This window comes from Thamnophis elegans, chromosome 3 (genome assembly GCF_009769535.1).
Source record: "Thamnophis elegans isolate rThaEle1 chromosome 3, rThaEle1.pri, whole genome shotgun sequence".
Classification (NCBI taxonomy): Eukaryota; Metazoa; Chordata; class Lepidosauria; order Squamata; family Colubridae; genus Thamnophis; species Thamnophis elegans.
In genome coordinates, this window is record NC_045543.1 from 148,642,002 (window position 1) to 148,665,944 (window position 23,943).

General features: G+C 46.4%; 1 protein-coding gene across 1 annotated transcript; it reads right to left on the reverse strand.

Annotated features, from left to right (window-relative positions):
• Positions 1 to 188: 188 nt before the first annotated feature.
• DCAF12 (DDB1 and CUL4 associated factor 12) lies at positions 189 to 23,530 on the reverse strand. The gene is made up of 9 exons (XM_032214312.1): positions 23,218 to 23,530; positions 18,435 to 18,689; positions 15,648 to 15,854; positions 11,461 to 11,521; positions 10,280 to 10,476; positions 8,029 to 8,094; positions 3,827 to 3,989; positions 2,869 to 3,047; positions 189 to 673 (listed from the first exon to the last, which is right to left on the reverse strand). The coding sequence occupies exons 1-9, from the start codon at positions 23,284 to 23,286 to the stop codon at positions 515 to 517; spliced, it is 1,356 nt and encodes a 451-aa protein (XP_032070203.1). The 5' UTR covers positions 23,287 to 23,530; the 3' UTR covers positions 189 to 514.
• Between the last annotated feature and the right edge of the window lie 413 nt (positions 23,531 to 23,943).

The window sequence follows — 23,943 nt, forward strand, 5'->3', positions numbered from 1 at the left end:
CACACATATGCATACGCACGCACGCACGCACACACAGCCCCTGGGCTTTCATAGAAAGCTCGGCAGCAGCCGATCGAATATAGGGATCCTACCTTCCAGCGAAGTAAGAGAAGAAAAATGAGACTTAGGGCCGGTTGGTCAGCCTAAGCTTGGGGGCGAAGGCGCCACCATTTTTAGGAAATGCAATAAAAAGGGTACCAACCCTCAGTCTATTGTAGAAAGGTCAAAGCAGGTCAACAACCACCACAACATCAACCCCCAAAAAAGGAAAAAAAACACACCCCATTTTTAAAAATGTACAAAAACATCTGGGAGACCCGACGGGATCGACGGTTTCCCCTCCTTAAAAAAAAAAAATGTTTAAACCTCGAGTGGCATCAAAACCAGAAGACGCAAATGTCCACCACGCAAATCCTTTTGTTTTTAAAAAAGGAGAGAAAATGAAGATGAGGGAGGGAGAGGAGAAGAAGAAGCTTCCAGAGGCCTTTTTTCTTTTCCGGGGGGGAAAGCGTCATTAGCTCCAGAGGCCGGCGTAATTCCCGTGGAGTCCAGAAGGAAGAGGACCTCCTGCCACAAAAAGCTTCGTGCCCGACGAGTCGTAGCAGTGAGTGTAAACGGCGTTGGGGAAGAAACTGATGTCCGAAAAGTAATTCCTCCAGGTTTCATCATGATTCTGTCAAAAGGAAGCGGACGTCGGTTAGAGATGCAACCAGCTGCCTTGCCAACCTTCCCAAGAGCTGATCTGTAAAGGCAGTCCTCGACTTACGACCACAATTATTGAGCCCTTCTCTTGCTCAGCAAGAGAGTTGTTTGCTGTGTTTATCTCCATTTAATGACCTTTCTTGCCACCATCATTAAGTGAATTGCTGTGGGTTGTCAAGTTAGTCACTGTTGTAGCCCACTGGTGGCCAGAGGAGGTGGCAGCAGAGTCGGACAGTGAGGAGGTTGGGGAGGAGCATGGGCCAGTCCTGGGGGCTGAGGGAAGCTCAGACGAGGGCAATGCGGTGGAGGCAGAGAGGGAGCTAGACAGCAGTGAGGCAGAGGAACAGTGCAGCCTGTTCCCAGTGTGCACATGCGCAGAGCTGCCAGAAGACAAGAGCAACTAAGAAAGCAGGGTCGACTTGGGAGTAAAGCCACACCTAGGAGGGGATTGGCCCCTCCTAGAGGAAGCAAAAGAGGAGTGAATGGGGAGGGGGCTTTTGCAGGAAACAATTTGTTCATTTGGTCGTTTCGGGAGTGGAAAGTTCTATTTGTGACTATAAGAGATTCTGTGCCAAGGTTTGCCTTGTGTTTGGAAACTAGTTATCCGGCAGCTTTCCAGACGAGATAAGGTTCGTGTAGATAAATATTCCTCTGAAAGACTATTTGCTAAAGCCTGGCTGACTCTGAATGAAAGGAATTCACAGTCGTGTAAATAAAAGGGGTTTCGCCGGGACCAAGACTCCGCTTCTTGCTTTTTAAGGAAGCCTGGGTCTGAACAGCCACACAGTTGTTCAGTGAATCTGACTTCCCCGTGGATGTTGCTTGACAGGACGTCGCAAAAGGGGATCACGTAACCCTGGGACACTGCGACCGTTATAAATACGAGCTCATCACGAAGCATCCCAATTTTAATCATGTGTCCCTGGGGATGCGGTCATGTAAAAAGCAGCGACTTTTTAAACTGCCACTGCTAAACGAACTGCTGTAAGTCGAGGACTGCCTGTATATCTCCGGGACTAAGGAAGAAAGAGAGGAGAAGCTACAGCACAAGAGATACGCAATTCCTGGTTTATCCCCAAATAAAGATGCTGTGTTTATGGCATCAGTCGTGTGTAGCAACAGAAATTAACTGACCAGCTTGTCAGTTAGACGATTGGCCCAAAGTCACTCAGTTTGCTTTCTTGCCTATTGTGGGACTAGAACTCACAGACTCCTGGTGATTGGCCCAAAGACACCCAGTCAACATGCCTAAGCTGGGAATATAATTCACCGTCTCCTACTGATTGGCCCAAAGTCACCCAGCCAGCTTTCATGCCTAAAGCAGAACTAGAACTCACTGTTCCTTGGTGACTGGCTCAGTCACCCAGCCAGTTTTCATGGCTAAAGTGGGACTAGAGCTCAAGGGTTTCCTGGTGGATTGGAAGAAAATCACCCAGCCAGCTTTCATGCGTAAGCCAGAACTAGAACTCACCATCACCTGGTTTCTAGCTGGTGCTTTCACCGCTAGACCAATTGAGTGATTGCTGGTGAGGTTTTGGAATCCATCATAGCTCTGTTTTAGCTGACCAACTATCGCTTCCATCTTGATAATGCAGAGTACTGAAGGACAAAGCCCGTGATGGTGAACCTGTGGCACACAAGCCACAGGTGGCATGCGGAGCCATTTCTTAGGGCATGCGAGGTGTTGCCCTTCAGCTCCAGCGCGCATGCCTTCTTTTTCGGCCGTTTTTTGTCCTCCGGAGGCTTCCCTGAAGTCTGTTCCCAAACTTCCAGTTTGCCTGTAGGGCCGTTTTTCGCCCTCCGGAGGCTTAAGGGAAACCTCCTGAAGGCCTGGGGAGGGCAAAAAAACGGGTCCATCACGGGCCAAAAGCTGGGGAGAGGGCAGGGGTCGCATGCGCATGCGTGGGGGTGGCGTGCGCAGCATTATGGGTGTGGGCACACCTGCACATAACCCCCCTTGCACTCCCCCCGCTTTTGGCATGCAATGGGACAAAGGTTAGCCATCACTGGACAAAGCTATTGAAAGCACCTGGTTTCTAAGAGTCTCCTTAGTCTGATGACGTCTCCTGTTGACCTCCCAAATACACACACACACACACATGCACACACACACACACCCCGGGGAGCCTATATGACCCCCACTTTCCTCTTTCTGCAGCTACTCACCAGCCAACCTTTGCCGGTGGAGAGTTTGAGAATTTCACTTCCTGCCAATTTTGATCCGTAGAAATTCTGTGGCGGTTTCTCGTCCAGGAACCTCTGGGCTCGGATGTCGTAAAACAGCAAGGAGCCCTGGCCTGTCCCCACCGTGATGATGTGTTCGTAGAAGCTCACGGAGCGGATGCCTGTGGCGGAAGAGGGACGGAGGCGTTATACGGGAACCGGAAACAAATCCTGGCCCTATAGGTAGCCCTTGACTTACGGCCACAATTGAGCCCAAAACTTCCATTGCTAAGTGGGAATCATTGTTAAGGGAGTCTTGCCCCGCTTTACAATTTTTGCCACTGTAGTTAAGCAAATCGCTGAATTCAAGTGAACGACGCGGTCATTAAGTGAACCTGGCTTTCCCCCTTGTCTTTGCTTGTGAGAAACTCCCCAAGGTTGCAAATGAGAATCCCCAGGATACTGCAACCATTGTAAATATGGAGGAGGGGGAGGAGGGAAAGAAAGGGAAGGAAGGAAGGAAGGAAGGAAGGAAGGAAAAGAAAGAGAGAAAGAGAAACAAAATGGAAGGAAGGAAGAGGGAGGGAGGGAAGGATGGGAGGAAAGGAAGGAAGAGAAATTGAGGGAGAAATGGAGAAAGAGAAAGGTAAGAAGGAAAGAGAGAGAAAGAAAGAAATGGAGGGAGGGCATGAGAAAGAAGATGGGAAGGAAGGAGAAAGAAAGAGAAATGGAGGGAGAAAGGGAGGGAAATAAGGAAAGAAAGAGAAAGAAAGGAAAAGAAAGAAATGGAGGGAGAAAGAGGGAAGAAAGGAAGGAAGGAAGGAAGGAAGGAAGGAAGGAAGGAAGGAAGGAAGGAAGGATCCCTAAGCACCTTCAGGGCTTCGAGTTGAAGAAAAAAAAGATCTGGATCTCCACACATTTTTCACACCATGACAGACTGTCCCAGGGAAGGCATCCTTACCGCTTCCTCGCTCTCTGGAGCAGACAGACTTGACCTTGTGGGACGGCTGTCGGGGGTCCAGGAGAGAGACGTGGGCCTGAGAGCCGACAGCGTACACCGACCACTCCTGACCATAGGCCAGGCACACGTTTTCCCGGCAGTAGGGCAACTTGGTGGAGAGGAGCTGCAAAAGCAAGGAAGGGAAAAAAACCCTGAGGAAACTCGGAGGACACCACGAACCACAGAAGATCCAAAGAACGTTCCAATAAACGAACCCAAATCAGAACCAGACGGACGACATGAACACTATACATAGCGGAGATTTCACACAAGGTGCGCAATCCGCAACTCAACTGGGATGTGACCAGTGTACGCACAACAACACAAGCCACTTCCCCCCCGACAAGAGTTGAGGCTGGCATGCCTAAGCTAAGAGACCAGGCCTCTCCAAACTTGGCGACTTTTAAAACTTCTGGACTTCAATTCTGGACTTCAGTAGCTGGCTGGGGAATTCTGGGAGTTGAAGTCCACAGATCTTAAAAGTTGCCAAGTTTGGAAACCCTAGTTATGGACCAAGGATTGGCAATTAATTTTCCCGAGGGGCCTCTGAAAAAGTGGATCTCTTGTAAAGGGAAAAATAGAAGGGGGGGGAAAGTCCCCTTCAAAATAAAACACCGTTGTGTTGCATGCATGGTGTGTACGCCTATTTACGTTTGATTTCTAATTTCCAATTGATCTCTCGCCAGCTGGATAGGGACAGCCAAAGGGCCAGATGTGGCCCAGAAAACAAAAAATACCCAGGTCTATTATTAGAACTCCTGTTTGAGCAGGGGGCTGGACTAGAAGACCTCCAAGGTCCCTTCCAGCTCAATTCTGATTCTAATTTGATTCTGATTCATAGTATTCCTAAATATTGGCACTGGCTGTTGTGTTTTAATTATGCATTGTTTTTTATGTCGTTTAAATTCTTGTTTGTATCCCCCTTCCCTGGTTGAGTTGTGAGCCGCCCTGAGTCCCCTTCGGGGGAAAAGGGCGGCATATAAATAAAATCAACAAAAACAAAAAAACCAAAAACTTTCTATACTCATTAAGTGACTGGCCATAAGTCAAGGAGTATGTGTAACACAGACATTTGCATCACAGATCACAAACTTTGATTTAAAAAAAGCACACAATTTTCAACTTTGATGTGATGTTGCGTGCAACTTTAGTCAACAAAATTTTCCTTATTTTCTACCTCGAAATGTGTACAGAAAATTTTGACAGACGGTGAAGTTTTACAACACAACGGAATTTCTTTTTTTGAACGCACAACTCTTTGAGGAGCTAAAATAATTTTGACTGATGTCACTATGTTGTTTTTACGCTCTTTCTCAAAAACATATTTAAACAAATAAACCCAGGAGTTCCCACAACAAAGTAAAAGAGGATTGCATCCTGGATTAAGAAGCTGGAAAAGAGCTTGAATGCTCCCTGTAGCTTTCCAACCCAGTTTCCAAGAAATACTATGCTCGCATGAGTCCTAACCCCGCTCTCCCCAAAATGCATCTAAGGGTCAGCACAATCCAGGGCAAAGCCAAAGTTCTCCCTTACACCCAAACCAGGAAGATCTAGTTTTATTTTTAACCCGCTGCGTTCATTGATCCAACGGAAGATTCTTCTTATCCAACTGAAGGCAGGACAAGAAGCGACGGATGGAAACTAATCAAGGAGAGAAGCAATTTGGAATTAAGGAGAAATTTCCTAACAGTGAGTACAAGGAAACAGTGGAACAGCTTGCCACCAGAAGTGCTCCATCACTGGAATTTCATAAGAAGAGAATGGACAACAATTTTCCCGGAATGGTATAAGGTCTTCTGCTTGAACAGGGGGTTGGACTAGAAGACCTCCAAGGTCCCTTCCAATTCTGTTGTTCTGCTGCTTTATTAAGACGTCCCCATGAAAAGATGAATTCATCTGGAGGGAATAGTTTTTTTAAAAAAAGCCCTTAATAAATAAGGTTTCAGGTAAGGTTCCTTTGCCAACAATGTTGCCTTGAGAAGACAAAAGGACTTTCCAGGAATGGATGGAAGGAGAGGGGGTCCAAAGCACCAGAAGGCAGAACAAGAAACAACGGAAGAAAACTGATAAAAGGGAGAACCAGCTTAGAGCTAAAAAGAAACTTCCTAGCAATGAGGACAGTTAACCAGTGGAACAAAAGTTGCCTTCAGAAGTTGTGGAAGCTTCATCACTGAAGGCTTTGAAGAAGAGACTGGACAACCACTGGTCTGAAAGGGTATAGGGCTCTTCTGCTTGATCAGAGTGTTGGACTAGAAGACCTCCGAGGTACCTTCCAAGTCTTGTTATCTATATAAAAAGCTGTATGTATGTATACATCTTTCAGCATAACTCTGGAGCGCTCCAAACAATTTTCAACCAAACTTGGTACAGAGATGACTTACCCTCTGGAAACTAATACTGGGAGGGTAAGACACCCCTGGTGTGTCTGTGTGTCTGTGTGTGTTCCAGCATAACTCTGGAACGTCTGGCTTGTTAAGGAGAGTGAGTGTGGCGCCCTAGAGCGGCAATTGTGATGTCAGTTCCTTCACAGCTTCCTCTGGAAAGCCAGCCGTGACTTTCGCCCTCCAGTGGACCAATGGGGAAGTGCCTGATGGATTTGGAGCAATGTGCCAGGATTGATCATTTGTCAGGAATGATGGAGGTTCTCCTGCTTGAGCAGGGGGCTGGACTGGAAGACCTCCAAGGTTCCTTCCAGCTCTATTCCTATTCCTATCCTATCCTCAAGATAAGGACCATCTCTGTGTTATATTATTGCATTGCATTACAACGCATGGCATTGCACTGCATTTTATGATAATTCCATGAAACCAATATGCTTTGGAAGTGGCCTGTAGGCTTTTTGGTCAGCTGTGCAAACAGGATTTGGCCTTTCTCCCAAGCTTTGTCCTCCCATGGCTATCTCTTAGGAAACTCATTTAAGTAGCCTTGGTTTTGCATTATTCCCAGCTGAAAATCTTTCTTTGCCCGCTGATGGATTTGGGCGTCACACAGATGTTTGCATAAGCAGATTGCATTTGTTCCAATACCTCAGGGAATGCCACAAAGAAGGGAGGGAGAATCAAGCTATTCTCCAAAGTACCTGAGGGTAGGACAAGCAGCAACAGATGGACACTAATCAAGGAGAGAAGCAACCTAGAACTAAGGAGAAACTTCCTGACAGTGAGGACAATTAACCAGTGGAACAACTTGCCTCCAGAAGTTGTGGGGGCTCCAACCCAGGAGGATTTTAGGGAGAGATTGGACAGTCACTTATCTGAGTATAGTATAGGGCAGTGATGGCGAACCTTTTGTGACTCACGTGCCAAAAGTGAAGAGAGCGCAGGGGCATCGTGCGCGGGCTATGCGCACCCCAGCGTGCATGCGCGCATGACCAGCACGCCCTCCCCCCCAATTTTTGGTGTGCTTTTTTCGCCTCCCCAGGCTTCAGAGGCTTTATAGGAGCCTGTGGAGGGCAAAAACAGCCTCCCTCCCCTCCCTCCGAGGCCTTCCAGAGGCTTCAGGAGCTTCCCTAAAGCCTGCAGAGCACGAAAAACTGGCCCTATTGGCAAACCGGTTTGGGAACAGACTTCCGGTTTGCTCATAGGGCCAGTTTTCGTCCTCCGGAGCCTTCAGGGGCCTTCCAGAGGCTTCCTTGAAGGCTATGGAGGGCAAAAATCGACTCTACGAGCAACCCGGAAGTGACTTCCGGTTTGTCCGTAGGGTCGTTTTTTGCCCTCCGCAGCTTCAGGGAAGCCTCCTGAAGGCTCCGGAGGGCTAAAACCGGTCTTACGAGCAAACCAGAAGTTTGTTCCTGAACTTCCAGTTTGCCAATAGGGCCGGTTTTTCGCCCTCCGGAGGCTTCAGGGAGGTGGCACACAGGGCCCTCTCTGTGGGCACGTGCGCGGTAGCCAGCTGCTCTTCCATGTTCCATTGTGTGCATGTGTGCCGGCCAGCTGGTCCGTCATGCATGTGTGTGCCAGCCAGCTGCTCTTCCAGGTTCCGGTGCTCTGGCTTGTGCACACATGCTCCAGTTTTGCCACTCAGTGACGCAAAGGTTAGCCATGAGTGGTATAGGGTTTCCTGCCTGAGCAGGGGGTTGGACTAGAAGATCTCCAAGGTCCCTTCCAACTAAACCATTCTGTTCTGTTCTATTAACCTCTGTGTGCAGGAGGGAAGGGAGTTACCTTGGACAGCATGTGTTCTGCTTTCCAGAGGTGGAAATATCCGTCCAGAGAAACAGCTCCCAGTTCCTGGAAGGGAAAACACATTAACCGTTCAGGCGACGGGGACGTGAGAGTTTCCGCTTGCACCCCTGATAATAATGCCATTTTGCTTTTCCTGGAAACAGAGATTGAGTTCGTATGCAGGTGGTCCTCGACTCACGACCCCAATTGAGCCTGGAATTTCCGTTGCTAACCGAGACAGTTGGTTAAGTGAACTTTGCTCCTATTTTACAACTCTCTTCTCACAGTTAAGTGAATCCCTGGGTTGAGGAACACAGTTGTTCGGTGAATCTGGCTCCCTGCACTTGCTTTGCTTGTCACGAGGTCGCAAAAGGCGATCACATGATCTCGGGACATTGCAAATGTCATAAGTGTGAGTTAGTTTCCAAGCAACCGAATTTTGATCACGTGACCATAGGGAAGCAAAAACAAAAACAAAACCCCGGTCATGTGTGAAAAATGGCTTTTTTTTTCAGTGCCGTGGTAACTAAATAAATGTTTGTAAGTCGAGAAATCACCAGATAGCTTGGTGTTGGGTTAGCAACATATGAATGTAGCCACTGTCGTATCTAAAGGATGATTTACGGCTTAGCAGGGCACTAGACTAGGGTAGCTGTCTGCGGTCAAAACAAGCTGTGGTAGATCGAGGACTACCTTGACTTACTACAGTTCATTTAGTGACCGTTGAAGGTTACAACAGTACTGAAAAAAGTGACTTACAACCATTGCAGCATCCCCACAGTCATGTGATCAAAATTAAGATGCTTGGCAACTGGCATGTACTTATGGCTGTTGCTGCATCCCGGGCTCACGTGATCCCCTTTTGTGACCTTCTGACAAGCAAAGCCAATGGGGAGGCCAGATTCACTTAACCACCATGTGACTAACTTAAACAACAGCGACTCCCTTAACAACGGAGGCAGGAAGGGGAAAAAATTTTTGAAAATAAAAGTCAGCTAGGCCATCACACTGAGATTCTCAGAGATATAAAAATAACAGAGAGAGAGAGAGAGAAAGGAAAATGCTATCCAAAACAAGAAAAACCTAAAAGCAAAGAGAGAAATAGTGGGAAGCAAAAAAAAAAGAGGAAACCAAGGGCGGGTTACTCAAAGAAATAAAGGAAGAATGATAGGGGAAAATCAAAAGACATACAAAAGGGAATGAAGGAAGTAAAGAGGGGAATGAAGAGTAGGAGATAGAAAGAGAAAACTGAAGAAAAATAGAACATTAAAGAGAACAAGGGATGAGTTAGGGGGAAATGGTTAGGAAAAGAAAAAGATTTTAAAAAAAGAAAGATATTGGTAAAAATGATATATTTTGATATTGTGGACGTTATACAAAATAACAAAATTGTTAAGTGTGGATAACCAATTAAGTAAAATGCTTGTTATATTAAAATGGAATTTGATTCTATAAGCTGCACATAGAAATTAGAAATATCAAATGGAAAATGAAATGTCAATAGATGGTATTCATTTTTATGTAAGGGCGAAAAATGATTTTGTCTATGTGTTAAGAAAAAATTTAAACTTGGGATGGAAAATTTGGAAAGAAAATGTGGGGCTGAAATTGGAAATGATGTGATGTAAAATTAACTATGTACAAGAAAGAATGTCAAAGCGTGGCACGACAAAACCACACTCATCAAAATAGCAGTGATAAAATCGCGTCGCTAAAGCCATGATGTCATCACCGCCGCGACAACAGCGCGGCGACAGAAGGGCGCTTTAAAACAGCGGTAGCAGAAAGCGGATTTAAATTAAGGTAAGGGCTAGGATTAGGTTTAGGGGTTTGTTTTAGGGTTAGGTTTAGGGTTAGGTTTAGGGTTAGGTTTAGGATGCTGAGTGCTTGGGAATGCGCGGATTTGCCCTCCATGATTATGTCATTGCGGTAGGGTCGCGCTTTTCCTTAGCGCTCCGTACGGCGCGAATTAGTCTTCACGCTTATGTCTCCGCGGATAAGGGCTTCGCGGATTTGTGGTGGAACCATGTCAAAGGGGGGAGGAAACCCAGGTCAACACTTTGTAAAGAGGTTTTAGCATTTGTAATAAAAAAATAAAAAAATTATTGCAAAAAAAAAAAGCAACAGAGGCAGGAAAAGTCGTCAAAACAGGGCAAAAGAAATGTCCCATTTAAGAATGGAAATTTTGGCCTCAGTTATGGTCGTATTATCGAGGACTACCTGTTTTTCCAGTGTAACACGTTTTCCTCACCTTGTTCCTGTTGTTGAAAGCAAGTGCCCGGACTTTGCAGTTGGCGGGGTTGGTGTTCTCCTTGGGGATGTCCTTCAGTGCCCTGTGGGTGATGTGGGCATAGATGGGGACAGGTTGCGACAGGTTGCGCCGTGCATCACTCTTGGCCAAGACTTCATCCGTCACTTCCCAGAGGCCCATTGAGCCATCTCGGGAACCTACGGGAAGGAAGCACATTCAAGCACGCTTCGGACCCAGGTCCAAGAAGATTTAGGTGTTCATAAAGAACGGTTGCTGAAATTGGGCATGTCTAAGTTAATGAAAAGAAGGACTGGGGGTGACATGATAACAGTCTTCCAGTATTTGAGGGGCTGCCACAAAGAAGAAGGAGTCAAGCTATTCTCCAAACCACCTGAAGGCAGAACCAACTAATCAAGGAGAGAAGCAACCTTGAAATGAAGAGAAACTTCCTAAGAGGGAGGAAAATTAATCGGTGGAACAACTTGCCACCAGAAGTTATGAATGCTCCAACACTGGAAGTTTTTAAGAAGTGACTGGACAGCCACCTGTCTGGAATGCTATAGATTCTACTGTTTGAGCAGGGGGTTGGACTAGAAGAGGTTCCTTCCAACTCTGTTATCCTATCCTATCCAATTTGTAGGCTATCCAGTAAGTCTGGACAGTTTAGAATGTTAAAAAAGGATAAAACTATACGAAACATGCATATAGTGTGAATAAAATACTATAAAAATATGAATACAATATGCTTCACACAACAGTTTTACCTCTTATCTTTGGAGAAGCCAGAATTATTATTATAAGAGAGATGATAGATATATAATTGATTGATAGATAATAGGATGGATGAATGGATGGATGGATGGACGTACGCACGTAAGTAGGTAGAGGTATAGAGATATAGCTATAGATAGAACACAGTGGCCTCCATCCTTGGCAGCTTTACCACTTGTGGACTTCAATTCCCAGAATTCTCCAACCAGCATGCAATGGGGAGGGGGGGATTCTGGGAGTTGAAGCCCACAAACCGTAAAATAGCCAAGGTTGGAGAACCCCTGATATAGAAAGTTGTAATATTTTTTATTCAACATTTTGTTTATATCTGGCCTCATGGCTGTAATGAATAAATCTGAACACATCTCCTCTAAATAACAACAACAACAACAACAATGTTTGAGTGTTACCAGAAACAGCCATCGTATCACTGATCCATGCAATAGAAAATATCCAATCTTTGTGCCCATCCTAAAAGAAAGAAAGAATGAACAACGTGAAGGCAAAGAAATCAGGTGATTGGAGCACAGTCAGTTCTCATCAACCATTGAAGAAATTTTAACATATTTTTACAGTCCCTGACTACAGGTACAGTCCAGTCCTTGACTTATGACAATTTGAACCAGAATTTCCATTGCTAAGCAAGGGCGCCTGTTAAGTGAATCACATCTGATTTTACTACCTTTTTTGGCACCGTTATTAAGTGAAACACTGCCGGTTGTTAAGTGAATCACATATTAAATAAATCCAGCTTTCCCCATTGAGTTTGCTTGTCTGAAGCTGGCTGGGAAGGTCACAAACCGTGTGGACACCCCCCCCACCCCGGGACGGTGTAACCGTCGTAAGTACATGCCAGTTGCCAAGCACTCAACTTTTGATCACGTGACTATGGGGATGCCACAGTCATTAAGCGTGACAAATGGTCGTAAGACACTTTTTTCAGGGCCGACGTAAATTCGAATGGTCATTAAACAAATGATCATAAGTGGAGGACTAACTGTGCTATCAAAAAAAGAACAAATTGACTCAATCAATTACCTTTCAAAGCCTCCACAATTTGGAAGGATTTTAACCAACTTGTCGCCTAAGTTAGCAAGACAATACAGGAAGTCCCTGACTTACAACCACAATGGAGGCCCAAAATTTCGGTGAGTTTCACCCCACTTTACCACCTTTCTTGCCTCCGTTATTAAGCAAACCACTTATCAGTTGATAAGTTAGTATCATAGTTGCTAAATGAATCTGTCTTCCCCGTTGATTTTATATGTCCAAAGGTCACCAAGGGGATCACATGACCCGGAGATACTGCAACAGTCATAAGTACATGCCAGTTGCAAGTACATGAACTTTTGTAAGGGTGAAAAACACTCCTGTCGCTTTTTTCAGCGCCGTTGCAACGTCAAGCGACCACTAAACGGACTCTTGTTGAGGATTTCCTGTGTCTGATTTGACCTCTTGAGTCTGTCATCTGCACCTCAATAATTGTCTGGTTTGGTTCTGCAACCCAGCAGGACAGACACAAGACTCCAGAGGATAATCAGAACTGCAGAAGAAACAATGGCTGCCAACCTGCCTTCCGTCGAGGGTCTGTAACACTGCACGAGTCAAAAAGAGGGCTGTGAAAATATCTACAGAACCCTCACATCCTGGACGTAAATTGTTTCAACTCCTTCAACTATGCTATAGAGCAGTGGTTCTCAACCTGTGGGTCGGGACCCCTTTGGGGGTCGAACGACCCTTTCACAGGGGTCGCCTAGGACCATCGGAAAAGACATTATTTTCGATGGTCTTAGGAACCAAGGCACCAATTTTATGGTTGAGGGTCACCACAACATGAGGAACTGTATTAAAGGGGCGCGGCATTGGGAAGGTTGAGAACCACTGCTATAGAGCACGGCACACCAGAACAACTAGACACAAGGGCAGTTTTTTTCCTGAATGCCATCACTCTGCTAAACAAATAATTCCCTCAACACTGTCAAATCATTCCCTAAGGCTGCATTACTATTACTATTAGTCTTCTCATCGTTCCTATCACCCACCTCCTCCCACTTAGGACTGCAGGACTGTAACTTTATTGCTTGTATCCTTACGATTTATATTGATATTGATAGTTTCCTCATTGCTTATTTGAACCCTGCGACTATCATTAAGTGTTGTATCTTATGATTCTTCACGAATGTATCTTGTATTTTTATGTACACTGGGAGCAGATGCATCAAAGGCAAATTCCTTGTGTGTCCAATCACACTTGGCCAATAAAGAATCCTATTCCATTCCACTCCACTCCACTCCACTCTAATTCTATTCTATTCTATTCCATTCCACTCCATTCTAATTCTATTCTATTCCATTCCACTCTAATTCTATTCTATTCCACTCTAATTCTATTCCATTCCATTCCATTCTAATTCTATTCCATTCCATTCCACTCTAATCTATTCTATTCTATTCCATTCCACTCCCTTCTAATTCTATTCCATTCCACTCCACTCTAATTCTATTCTATTCCATTCCACTCTAATTCTATTCTATTCCATTCCACTCTAATTCTATTCTATTCCATTCCACTCTAATTCTATTCTATTCTAGTCCACTTCATTCTAATTCTATTCTATTCCAGTCCACTCTAATTCTATTCTATTCCATTCCATTCTAATTCTATTCTATTCCATTCCCTTCTAATTCTATTCTATTCCATTCCACTCCACTCTAATTCTATTCTATTCCATTCCATTCCATTCCACTCCCTTCTAATTCTATTCCATTCCATTCCACTCCACTCTAATTCTATTCTATTCCATTCCATTCCACTCTAATTCTATTCTAGTCCACTTCATTCTAATTCTATTCTATTCCATTCCACTCTAATTCTATTCTATTCTATTCCATTCCACTCCATTCTAATTCTATTCTATTCCATTCCATTCCATTCTAATTCTATTCCATTCCACTCCATTCTAATTCTATTCTGTTCCATTCCACTCCATTCTAATTCTATTCCATTCCATTCTAATTCTATTCTATTCCACTCCAGTCTAATTCTATTTTATTCTATTCCATTCCACTCCATTCTAATTCTATTCCATTCCACTCCACTCTAATTCTATTCTATTCCATTCCACTCCATTCTAATTCTATTCCATTCCATTCTAATTCTATTCTATTCCATTCAATTCCACTCCACTCTAATTCTATTCTATTCCATTCCACTCCATTCTAATTCTAATTCTATTCCATTCCATTCCACTCCATTCTAATTCTATTCCATTCCACTCCATTCTAATTCTATTCCACTCCACTCTAATTCTATTTTATTCTATTCCATTCCACTCTAATTCTATTCTATTCCACTCCAGTCTAATTCTATTTTATTCTATTCCATTCCACTCCATTCTAATTCTATTCCATTCCACTCCACTCTAATTCTATTCTATTCCATTCCACTCCATTCTAATTCTATTCCATTCTAATTCTATTCTATTCCATTCAATTCCACTCCACTCTAATTCTATTCTATTCCATTCCACTCCATTCTAATTCTAATTCTATTCCATTCCATTCCACTCCATTCTAATTCTATTCCATTCCACTCCATTCTAATTCTATTCCACTCCACTCTAATTCTATTTTATTCTATTCCATTCCACTCTAATTCTATTCTATTCCATTCCACTCCACTCTAATTCTATTCTATTCTATTCTATTCCATTCCACTCCATTCTAATTCTATTCCATTCTAATTCTATTCTATTCCATTCCATTCCACTCTAATTCTATTCTATTCCATTCCACTCCATTCTAATTCTAATTCTATTCCATTCCATTCCACTCCATTCTAATTCTATTCCATTCCACTCCATTCTAATTCTATTCCATTCCACTCTAATTCTATTTTATTCTATTCCATTCCATTCTAATTCTATTCTATTCCACTCCAGTCTAATTCTATTTTATTCTATTCCATTCCACTCCATTCTAATTCTATTCCATTCCACTCCACTCTAATTCTATTCTATTCCATTCCACTCCATTCTAATTCTATTCCATTCCATTCTAATTCTATTCTATTCCATTCAATTCCACTCCACTCTAATTCTATTCTATTCCATTCCACTCCATTCTAATTCTAATTCTATTCCATTCCATTCCACTCCATTCTAATTCTATTCCATTCCACTCCATTCTAATTCTATTCCATTCCACTCCATTCTAATTCTATTCCACTCCACTCTAATTCTATTTTATTCTATTCCATTCCACTCTAATTCTATTCTATTCCATTCCACTCCACTCTAATTCTATTCTATTCTATTCTATTCCATTCCACTCCATTCTAATTCTATTCCATTCTAATTCTATTCTATTCCATTCCATTCCACTCTAATTCTATTCTATTCCATTCCACTCCATTCTAATTCTAATTCTATTCCATTCCACTCCACTCTAATTCTATTCTATTCCATTCCACTCCATTCTAATTCTATTCTATTCTATTCGATTCCACTCCTATTCTATTCTATTCTATTCCAATTTCAATTCCAATTCCATTCCACTCTACTCTACTGATGGCTTTCCCATCCTTGAAGGAACTTACGTCTCCCACACAGACGGGGTCGAGGGTGGGCAGGCGATAAATGGCAAGGCTGTTGGGGTTATCGCCCCCGGTGGCCAAGAGGGTCCTGGAAGGGTTGAGCTCAATGGCATGGATCCCACAGCCCTGCTGGTTGACAATGTGGGGCTCGCGATCCTTCAGGATGGGAATCTTGGTGATCTGCCCACTTTGGACATCAACGACAAACAACTGCAAGAGATAAGAGGTGGGGAAGGGGGAATTTCAGGAAGATATTATATATTGGAAAGCTACACGGAAAAGTGAACGGTGGGCTCATTTATAGCAGAGAATATTTGCAGCTCATGGTCGGATGGCGAGGTCCTTGGTGCCCTCTTAAGTTTAGTGCTTTTCTTGCAGATGTTTCATGACCCAAGTAGGTAAGATCATCACTGCTAGAAGGGAGAGGAAGGGGAGAACTGGAGGGCCCTTGGTGCTCTCAGCTTGGTGGTTTTCTTGCAGAGATTTCATTACCCAACTAGGTAACAGCATCAATGATAGAAGTGGGGTTTGCAGAGGGAGGAGGATGGGAGGGAGGAGGACGACTGTGGGGTCCTTGGTGCTCTCTGAGTTTGATTGGTTTTCTTGCCGACGTTTCATGACCCAACTAGGTAACAGTATCTGTGCTAGAAGGGATCAGGGTTTGCTCTTCGCCAAGAACACTCCCTACCAATGACGACAGTCCGTAGTCTATAATGGGAAAATCAACACCCTACTCCTGATCTGAGATACGTACAACTTTCCCATTCCTGCGTTTACAAAGATGACGATGCCCATTCCTGCACTTTGAGCATCATCTTCCAGGAAACCACGTTCTTAGTACACCAGATATATCAGATGAAATTCAGGAGTGCCCAAACCATGTTTAAGCACCCTGAGGCAGAAGCCCAGCCAGACATTTCTGATTGTTCCAAAGTGAAGTCAGGAAAGCAAGTCAGGTGTGATAGTCAACAAGACAGCATTAAAAAAAAAAAAAATTAAGTCTCATCCAGGCCAATCCGGTTCGGCCGCATTTTCTCTGCTAAAGAACAGTCAACAAGAAGGGACACACCGGTTGTGACTACAGGGCTGACCAAGCCTCCTGACCTCCTCTACACGGATGTTAGAAGCGAGATGTGGCAAAAAGAGGAAGTAGCACCAATGGCGCATTGGAAAATCTGCAAGAAATATCATTTACCTACAAGGGAGAACTGGTGGGATCATAGAAGAGAGCAGTGATGGCTAAACTTTTTTGGCTCCTGTGCCAAAAGTAAGGGGAGCGCAGGGGAGTCATGCGCAGGTGTGCCACACCCATAATGCTATGCGCCCTCCACCCCACTTTTGCCGGTTTTTTTCGCCCTCCCCAGGTTCCAGAGGCTTTCTAAGAGCCTAGGAAACACGAAAACATTCCCCTGGAGGCCCTCTGGAGCCTTCAGGGAAGCCTCCTGAAGCTCCAGAGGGCAAAAAATGGCCCTACGGGGAACCTGGAAGTCCGTTCCTGAACTTCTAGTTTGCCTGTAGGCTTCAAGGAATCCTCTGGAGGGCGAAAAACGGCCTCAAAAGAAGGCCAAATGCAGCTGGCTAGCGCATGCATAAGCACTGGAGCTGACCGGGCAACGCCTGGCGTGCCCTAACAAATGGCTCTGTGTGCCACCTGTGTCACGCGTGCCATAAGTTCCCCATCACAGGAATAGAGAAAGTCATAGAAAATGAAGAATTGCTCTGGGACTTTGGAATCCAAACAGACAGGCACCTGCCACATCACAACCACAGATTTAACAATTGTCGATAAGTCCTGGATGGTGGACGAGGCAGTGCCCAGAGACAGCAGAAGAGGAAGAGCTGGAGAAAATCACAAAATACAAAGGCCTGCAAATAGGACTACGACAACTGTGGCCAAAGAAAGCAAAGGGAACAGCGACAAGTGAGAAGAGATTTGGATTCAATCCAAAAAAGAACTGGAGCACCACCTGAACCCCATCGGCATTGACAAAATCCCCGTCCGTCAATTGCAAAAGGCAGCTTGACTCAGAACACCTTCCATCCTGCGGCGATATCTTTAACACCACGAAACATCAATGTCTAAAAAACATCAACATCTGCCGATCCCAGGTCCTCGGGGAGGACTTGATACGTGGATAAAAATGCCAAATCCAGTCTGAACATCTGGATAACTGTGGTGAGCCATCATTTGCAATTAAAAGATGGAGAGGAAGGGAGCAAGGTGCACACGGCGAGGGGTGTCTTCTCTTAATCCAGGGGTCTCCAAACTTGGCAACTTTAAGACTTGTGGACCAACGCCCAGAATTCCCCAGCCAACTTGTGGACTTCAACGCCCAGAATTCCCCTGCCAGCTTGTGGACTTCAACACCCAGAATTCCCCAGCCAGCTTGTGGACCAATATCCAGAATTCCATAGCCAGCTTATGGACTTCAATGCCCAGAATTCCCCAGCCTTATGGACTTCAACACCCAAAATTCTTAGGCCAGTTTTTGGACTTCAACTCCCAGAATTCCTCAGCCAGCCATATTGGCTGGGGAATTCTGGGAGTCAAAGTCCACAAGTCTTAAAGTTGCCATTGGAGATGCCTGCCTCATCCCTATAGCAACCTCCAGTCACCTGTATAGTCCCGAGTGATTTTATAAATTCACAAATTCAAAAAAAATTACCATTTTTCCTCTCGCCCTTCATCCTGGTCTACCTTGGAGGACAAACAGCGGGCATCAGGTTTCGCACCATCCATTCTCCTGGTTGAAGAAGCACCAAGGGAATAACTCAGGAACGCACACTTACCGTGTTGCATTTCGTCCCGCACACCACTTGCCGGTGGTTCAACCACTGAGACGCAAAGACTTTGTTAAGAGTGCCCAGGTGGAATTCTCTTTCCTTCAGCAACCCGGGCAGCTGCTGAGCCGCGTAGGCGTGCAGCAAGCGGTGGTAGCTGGACTCGTTGGAAAGGTGCACCTCTCGTCCTTTCAGGTAGCACACCAAGGACCGCTTCACTGGCGGAAGCCTCTTCCTTTTGTGAACAGAGTGATCCCAGCCGTACTGCGGGAAAATTAAGGACAAGAAATTGCTAAACTGGAGGTAGATTAGATTACATTACATTAACAGAGTTGGAAGGGACCTTGTAGGTCATCTAGTCCAAGCCGAGGTGGCGCAGTGGTTAAATGCAGCACTGCAGGCTACTTCAGCTGACTGCAGTTCGGCTGTTCAAATCTCACCGGCTCAGGGTTGACTCAGCCTTCCATCCTTCCGAGGTGGGTAAAATGAGGACCCGGATTGTTGGGGGCAATATGCTGACTCTGTAAACCGCTTAGAGAGGGCTGAAAGCCCTATGAAGCGGTATATAAGTCTAACTGCTATTGCTATTGCTATTGCTAAGCCCACCCAAGCAGGAGACCGTACACCATTTCTGACAGATGGCAGTCCATTCTCTTCTTGAAAGCCTCCAGGGATGAAGCTCCCACAATTTCAAAGGCAACTTCTGTTTCATAGGTTGATTGCTCTCCCTGTCGGAAAATTTCTCCTTATTTCTAGGTTGAATCTCTCATTGTTCAGTTTCCATCCCTTCTTCCTTCTCTGGCCTTTGGGTGCTTTGGAAAACAGCTTGCCCCCCCCCCCCCCTCTGGGGCAGCCGCGCAAATATGGGAAGGCTGCTATCCTGTCTCCCCTGGTCCTTCTCTTCACTAGAGTAGCCAGGCCCACTTCCCACAACCATTGATCGTATGTTTTAGCCCCCAGTCCCCTCATTATCCTGGTTGCTCTTCTCTGCACTTTTTCTAGAGTCTCAACATCTTTTTTATAGTGTGGTGACCAAAACTGGATGGAGTACTCCAGGTGTGGCCTTACTAAGGCTTTACAGAGTGGTGTCAGTATCTCCCTTGATCTTGATTCTATCCCTCTGCTAATGCAGCTTAATGCAACATTTGAGTTCCCCAAACGTTAGCGGTTTTGCGAACTGACAAGAGAGAAAAGAGAGCGATGGTTGTGCATGTGTGACGGGCAAGCATGCGTGTCCATTTGTGCTAGTGGCCTGCACACACGCCAACCGCTCATTTAAAATGAAGTGCGCTCGTCCGCGTCCGACTGGTAAACTTGCAAGATTTGTTTTTCTCGCCGTGTAGATGTATACACCCGAACCACACTTGTGTTGTTTCACTGGGTCATAGATGTGTTTCTACGTGGGTAAAGGCATGCATGTTTTTGCTGTGTTTATGTTGGAGGTGGTGACCTTTTGAGAGCTGTAGGCAACGAAATATAGCTGGCTGGGAATTCTGGGAGTTGAAGTCCACATGTCTTAAAGTTTCCAGGGTTGAGAAAAACTGCTCTATGGGGTTGAAGTAGGTCTGAGAGATCCAGAGGGAAGATGTGCCTCCTATAGGGTACATTTGCCCCACAGAAAAGCCTCCCCTGAAGCTCCATTTGGCCCCTTAATGGGCAAAAAGCATGAAAAACAACATTGGAAATATGACGTTATAGGACAGTGTTTCTCAACTATGCTGGCTGGGGGATTCTGGGAGTTGAAGTCCACGGGACTTAAAGTTGCCAAGGTTGAGAAACACTGTTATAGGAGAAAGAACAGTCTGTGCACAAAAAATTAAGGATGCAGCTGGTCCTAAACTTATGACTGCAATGGAGCCCAAAATTTGCGTTGCTAAGTGAGACCCTTGTTAAGTGAGCTTTGCCCCATTTTGCAACCTTTCTTGTCACAATTGTTAAGTGAATAGCTGCAGTTGTTAAGTTAGTCCCACGGTTATTAATTGAATCTGGCTCCCCTGTGGATTCTGCTTGTCGGAAGGTCACAAAAGGAGATTGCGTGACCCCAGGATGGGGCAACCATCATAAATACGAGTTGCCAACTGTCTGTCATAAGGGACTTATGACTGTTTTTCACACTTACGACACTTACACTTACGTAGAGAGCCGAGGTAGCGCAGTGGTTAAATGCAGCACTGCAGGCTACTTGAGCTGACTGCAGTTCTGCAGTTCGGCTGTTCAAATTTCACCAGCTCAGGGTCGACTCAGCCTTCCATCCTTCCGAGGTGGGTAAAATGAGGACCCGGATTGTTGTTGGGGGCAATATGCTGACTCTGTAAACTGCTTAGAGAGGGCTGAAAGCCCTATGAAGCGGTAGATAAGTCTAACTGCTATTGCTATTACAAAAATTCAGAGGCCTGGCAACTGGTATGTACTTACAATGGCTACTGTGTCCCAAGGTCACATAACAGTCTTTTGCGACCTTCCAACAAGCAAAGTTGTTGGAAGGGGTTGGCCCCTTCCCTTGTGGTTGTAAGCCGCCCTGAGTCCCCTCAGGGAAAAGGGCGGCCTATAAATCCCAATAAAACTCTAAAACTCTAAAGTTAATTCAATTAACAACCATGTTACTCACTGCAGTGATTCGCCTAACAAACATGGCAAAATAATAATAATAATCATAAAACGGGGCAAAACCCACTTAACAAATCTTTCACTTAGCAACAGGTGCTTTACCCTCAATTGTGGTCGTAAGTTGAAGTCTACCTGTCCCATATTCCACTCGGGTGCCGATGTGCTTACTTAAAATACCTATTTTTTTTCCCCATCAGCTGAAGGATTTACCCCACCCTCAAAAACCGTTTCTGCCTGATTATCTCCCAACTCATTTTTGAACAGGCTATTTATACAGTCCTCCTTTGCATAACTGTTCCATTTGGCTAACTTTAAATTGTTGCAAAAGTCACTTAACACATGTCTCACTTAGAGGCCAAAAATTTTGCAAAAATGTAAATTAGCAAAAGTCACTTAACACATGTCTCACTTAGAGACCAAAAATTTTGCTTCAATTGTAGTCGTAAGTGGTGGGACTACCTGTATTCTAAACCTATTATGTTTTATAACTGCAGAGTAACTCACTCACGGTCATCTGTAGATGAGATGGGCAAGTACATCAATCTAATTTATTACTTACTATTATTATAGGCTATGTTATCTTACGAGACATATTTTATGATATAAAAAGCTAAATACTCAAGCCTAACATGCATAAAAGATGGAGAGGTGCAAGCCAGTATGGGTGGCGGAGGCTTAGATCAAGTCCAAACTCTCATGCACTTCCTGCAGAAAAGCTTCAGCTAAACCAGCATTACTTAACTTTGGTGGCTTTCAAATGGGGAAAGACTCCAATTCCCAGAATTCCTCAGCCACCTTTGCTTACCGACTTTTTTTTAGAGCAGGGCTCTCAGCAACTTTAAGGCTTCTGGACTTCAACTCCCAGAATTCCCCAGCCAGCATAGCTGGCTGGGGAATTCTGGGAATTGCAGTCCAGCCATCTGAAAGTGGAGATGCTGAACTAAACCAGAGCTAGGCTGTCATTAATCAGCTCATTAAACCAGCCCGTCTTCTAGCCCCTCCTCCTCAGCAAAAGAGGCGTTAACCCTCTCCTGCCCCCCCTCCTGCGAACACGGGACAGAGAAGAAACGCGTTCACACGACCACAGCGCCGACTAAGCGCCCTACGGGCCGATCTTGGGGTGCAAGACCCCTCCATTCCTCCTAAAGGGATAACCCCATCGCCGGGACAGACCCCAGAGCCAGTCCGGGCCGCGCACCTTCCCCCGGGACGGGGCGCTGGACCCCCGCCGCTGCCCCGGCTCCCTCCGCCGGTCCGAAGCATCGCCGCCCGGTCGGTTACGGGGCTCCGAACGCCCAAGCCGCCCGTGCCCCGCACGTCCCCCACCCCCACGGGTGATGGGCGCTGTAGTCCCGGCTGGGAGCGATGGGCAGGGGGTCCGGAAGGATGGGCGCTGTGGTTAGGCAGAAGGGAGAAAGCGATGGGCTCTGTAGTCCCAACTGGGAGCGATGGGCATGGAGTCTCGAAGGCTACCGGTCACCGGGAGCATGGAGGCTGTAGTTCCCGAGCCCAGACGAGCTTAGAAGAGGGGGCAGGAGCGATGGGAGCTGTAGTCATCCCATTCCCTTGAATGGGAGCGATGGGCGCTGGAGTCCCCGCCGGGAACCATAGGGAAGGGCTCCGCCCGCGGGGAGGATGGGAGCCGTGGCCCTGCGAACAGAGACTCGGCTAGAAGACGGGAGGGAACGATGGGGGTTGTAGTCCTGCCATCCCCTTAAATGGGAGCGATGGGGAAGGAGGCCGCCCCCCCTCTTCGGCGGGGAGCATAGACATTGTAGTCCCAGGACCCCAGACGCGCTCAGAATAGGAAAGCCAGCGATGGGGACGGTAGTCATCGCATCCTCTAGAACGATGGGCCCTGTAGTCCCAGCTGGGATCCATGGCAACGGCAGTCCAGTGCCCCTCCCTCCCCCAAGTGAGCGCCCTTAAGCAGGGGGAGAGGCCGATGGGCGCTGTAGTCATCCCATCCCCTTGTACGGGAGCGATGGGGTCTGCTGTCCCGGATAGCAGCAAGGAGGACCACCCCAGATCCCAAGCCACCCCTCCCCCACCGGACGATGGGAAAGGTGCCTCCCCCGCCGCTAGAGCATGGGACCTGTAATCCCGCCACCTGCCGAGCAGAGAGTCTGGGCCGATGGGACCTGTAGTCCCCGGGGGGGAGAGAAAGCGAACGGCGGCCACCCACCTGCTCTCCGCCGGGCCCCGCCGCGGGGGCGGCCGCTCTCCGCTTCCTGCTAACTGTCTTCCTGGCCATAACGGGCGGGGGCGACTCGGGCGCGGCCCCGGCCCGGGCCCCGCATGAAGGGGGAGGGGAAGGACAGGGACACCCGCCGCCGCCCCCGACGGAGCATGGGATGCCGCCGCTCGGCGCCCGCCCGCGGTCGCTCCCGCGCCGTCTACCGGCCGGATGCGGCTCACGACATTTCGCGGCCGCCCGCGGCGGGACGCCAACAGGACGGCTCGACGGCGTCGCGCTTTACGGCAGCCCCGGTTGGGGAAAGAGTGCGCAGGCGCGCGAGACGACCACGCCCCGCCCGCTCCTTCGCTCGCGGTTGCCCGGCAACGAATCCTCCGCTCCGGGCTTGACTTGCTTCTGCCCTCAGGGTTAATAGCCCTGCAACTGGACATGCGCGGGAGAGCGAGCTTGGGTTCGGCCCGCCGCGGAGGCTTCTCTGATTGGCCAAAGCGCGCGTTGGGGGGGCGCCATTGTGGTTGTTATGGCGCCCTCTAGGCGTCGCCAAGGGATCTTCGATGGCTCAAAACTAGCCAGGATTTCCTCCATGGGAGTAATTATAGATAGTCCTCGAGATACGACCACAATTGAAGCCAAAAAAATTGTGGTTAGGGGAGACATTAGTTAACTCAGTTCTGCCCCGTTTTACGAATTTTCCTGGCACAATTGTTAAGTGAA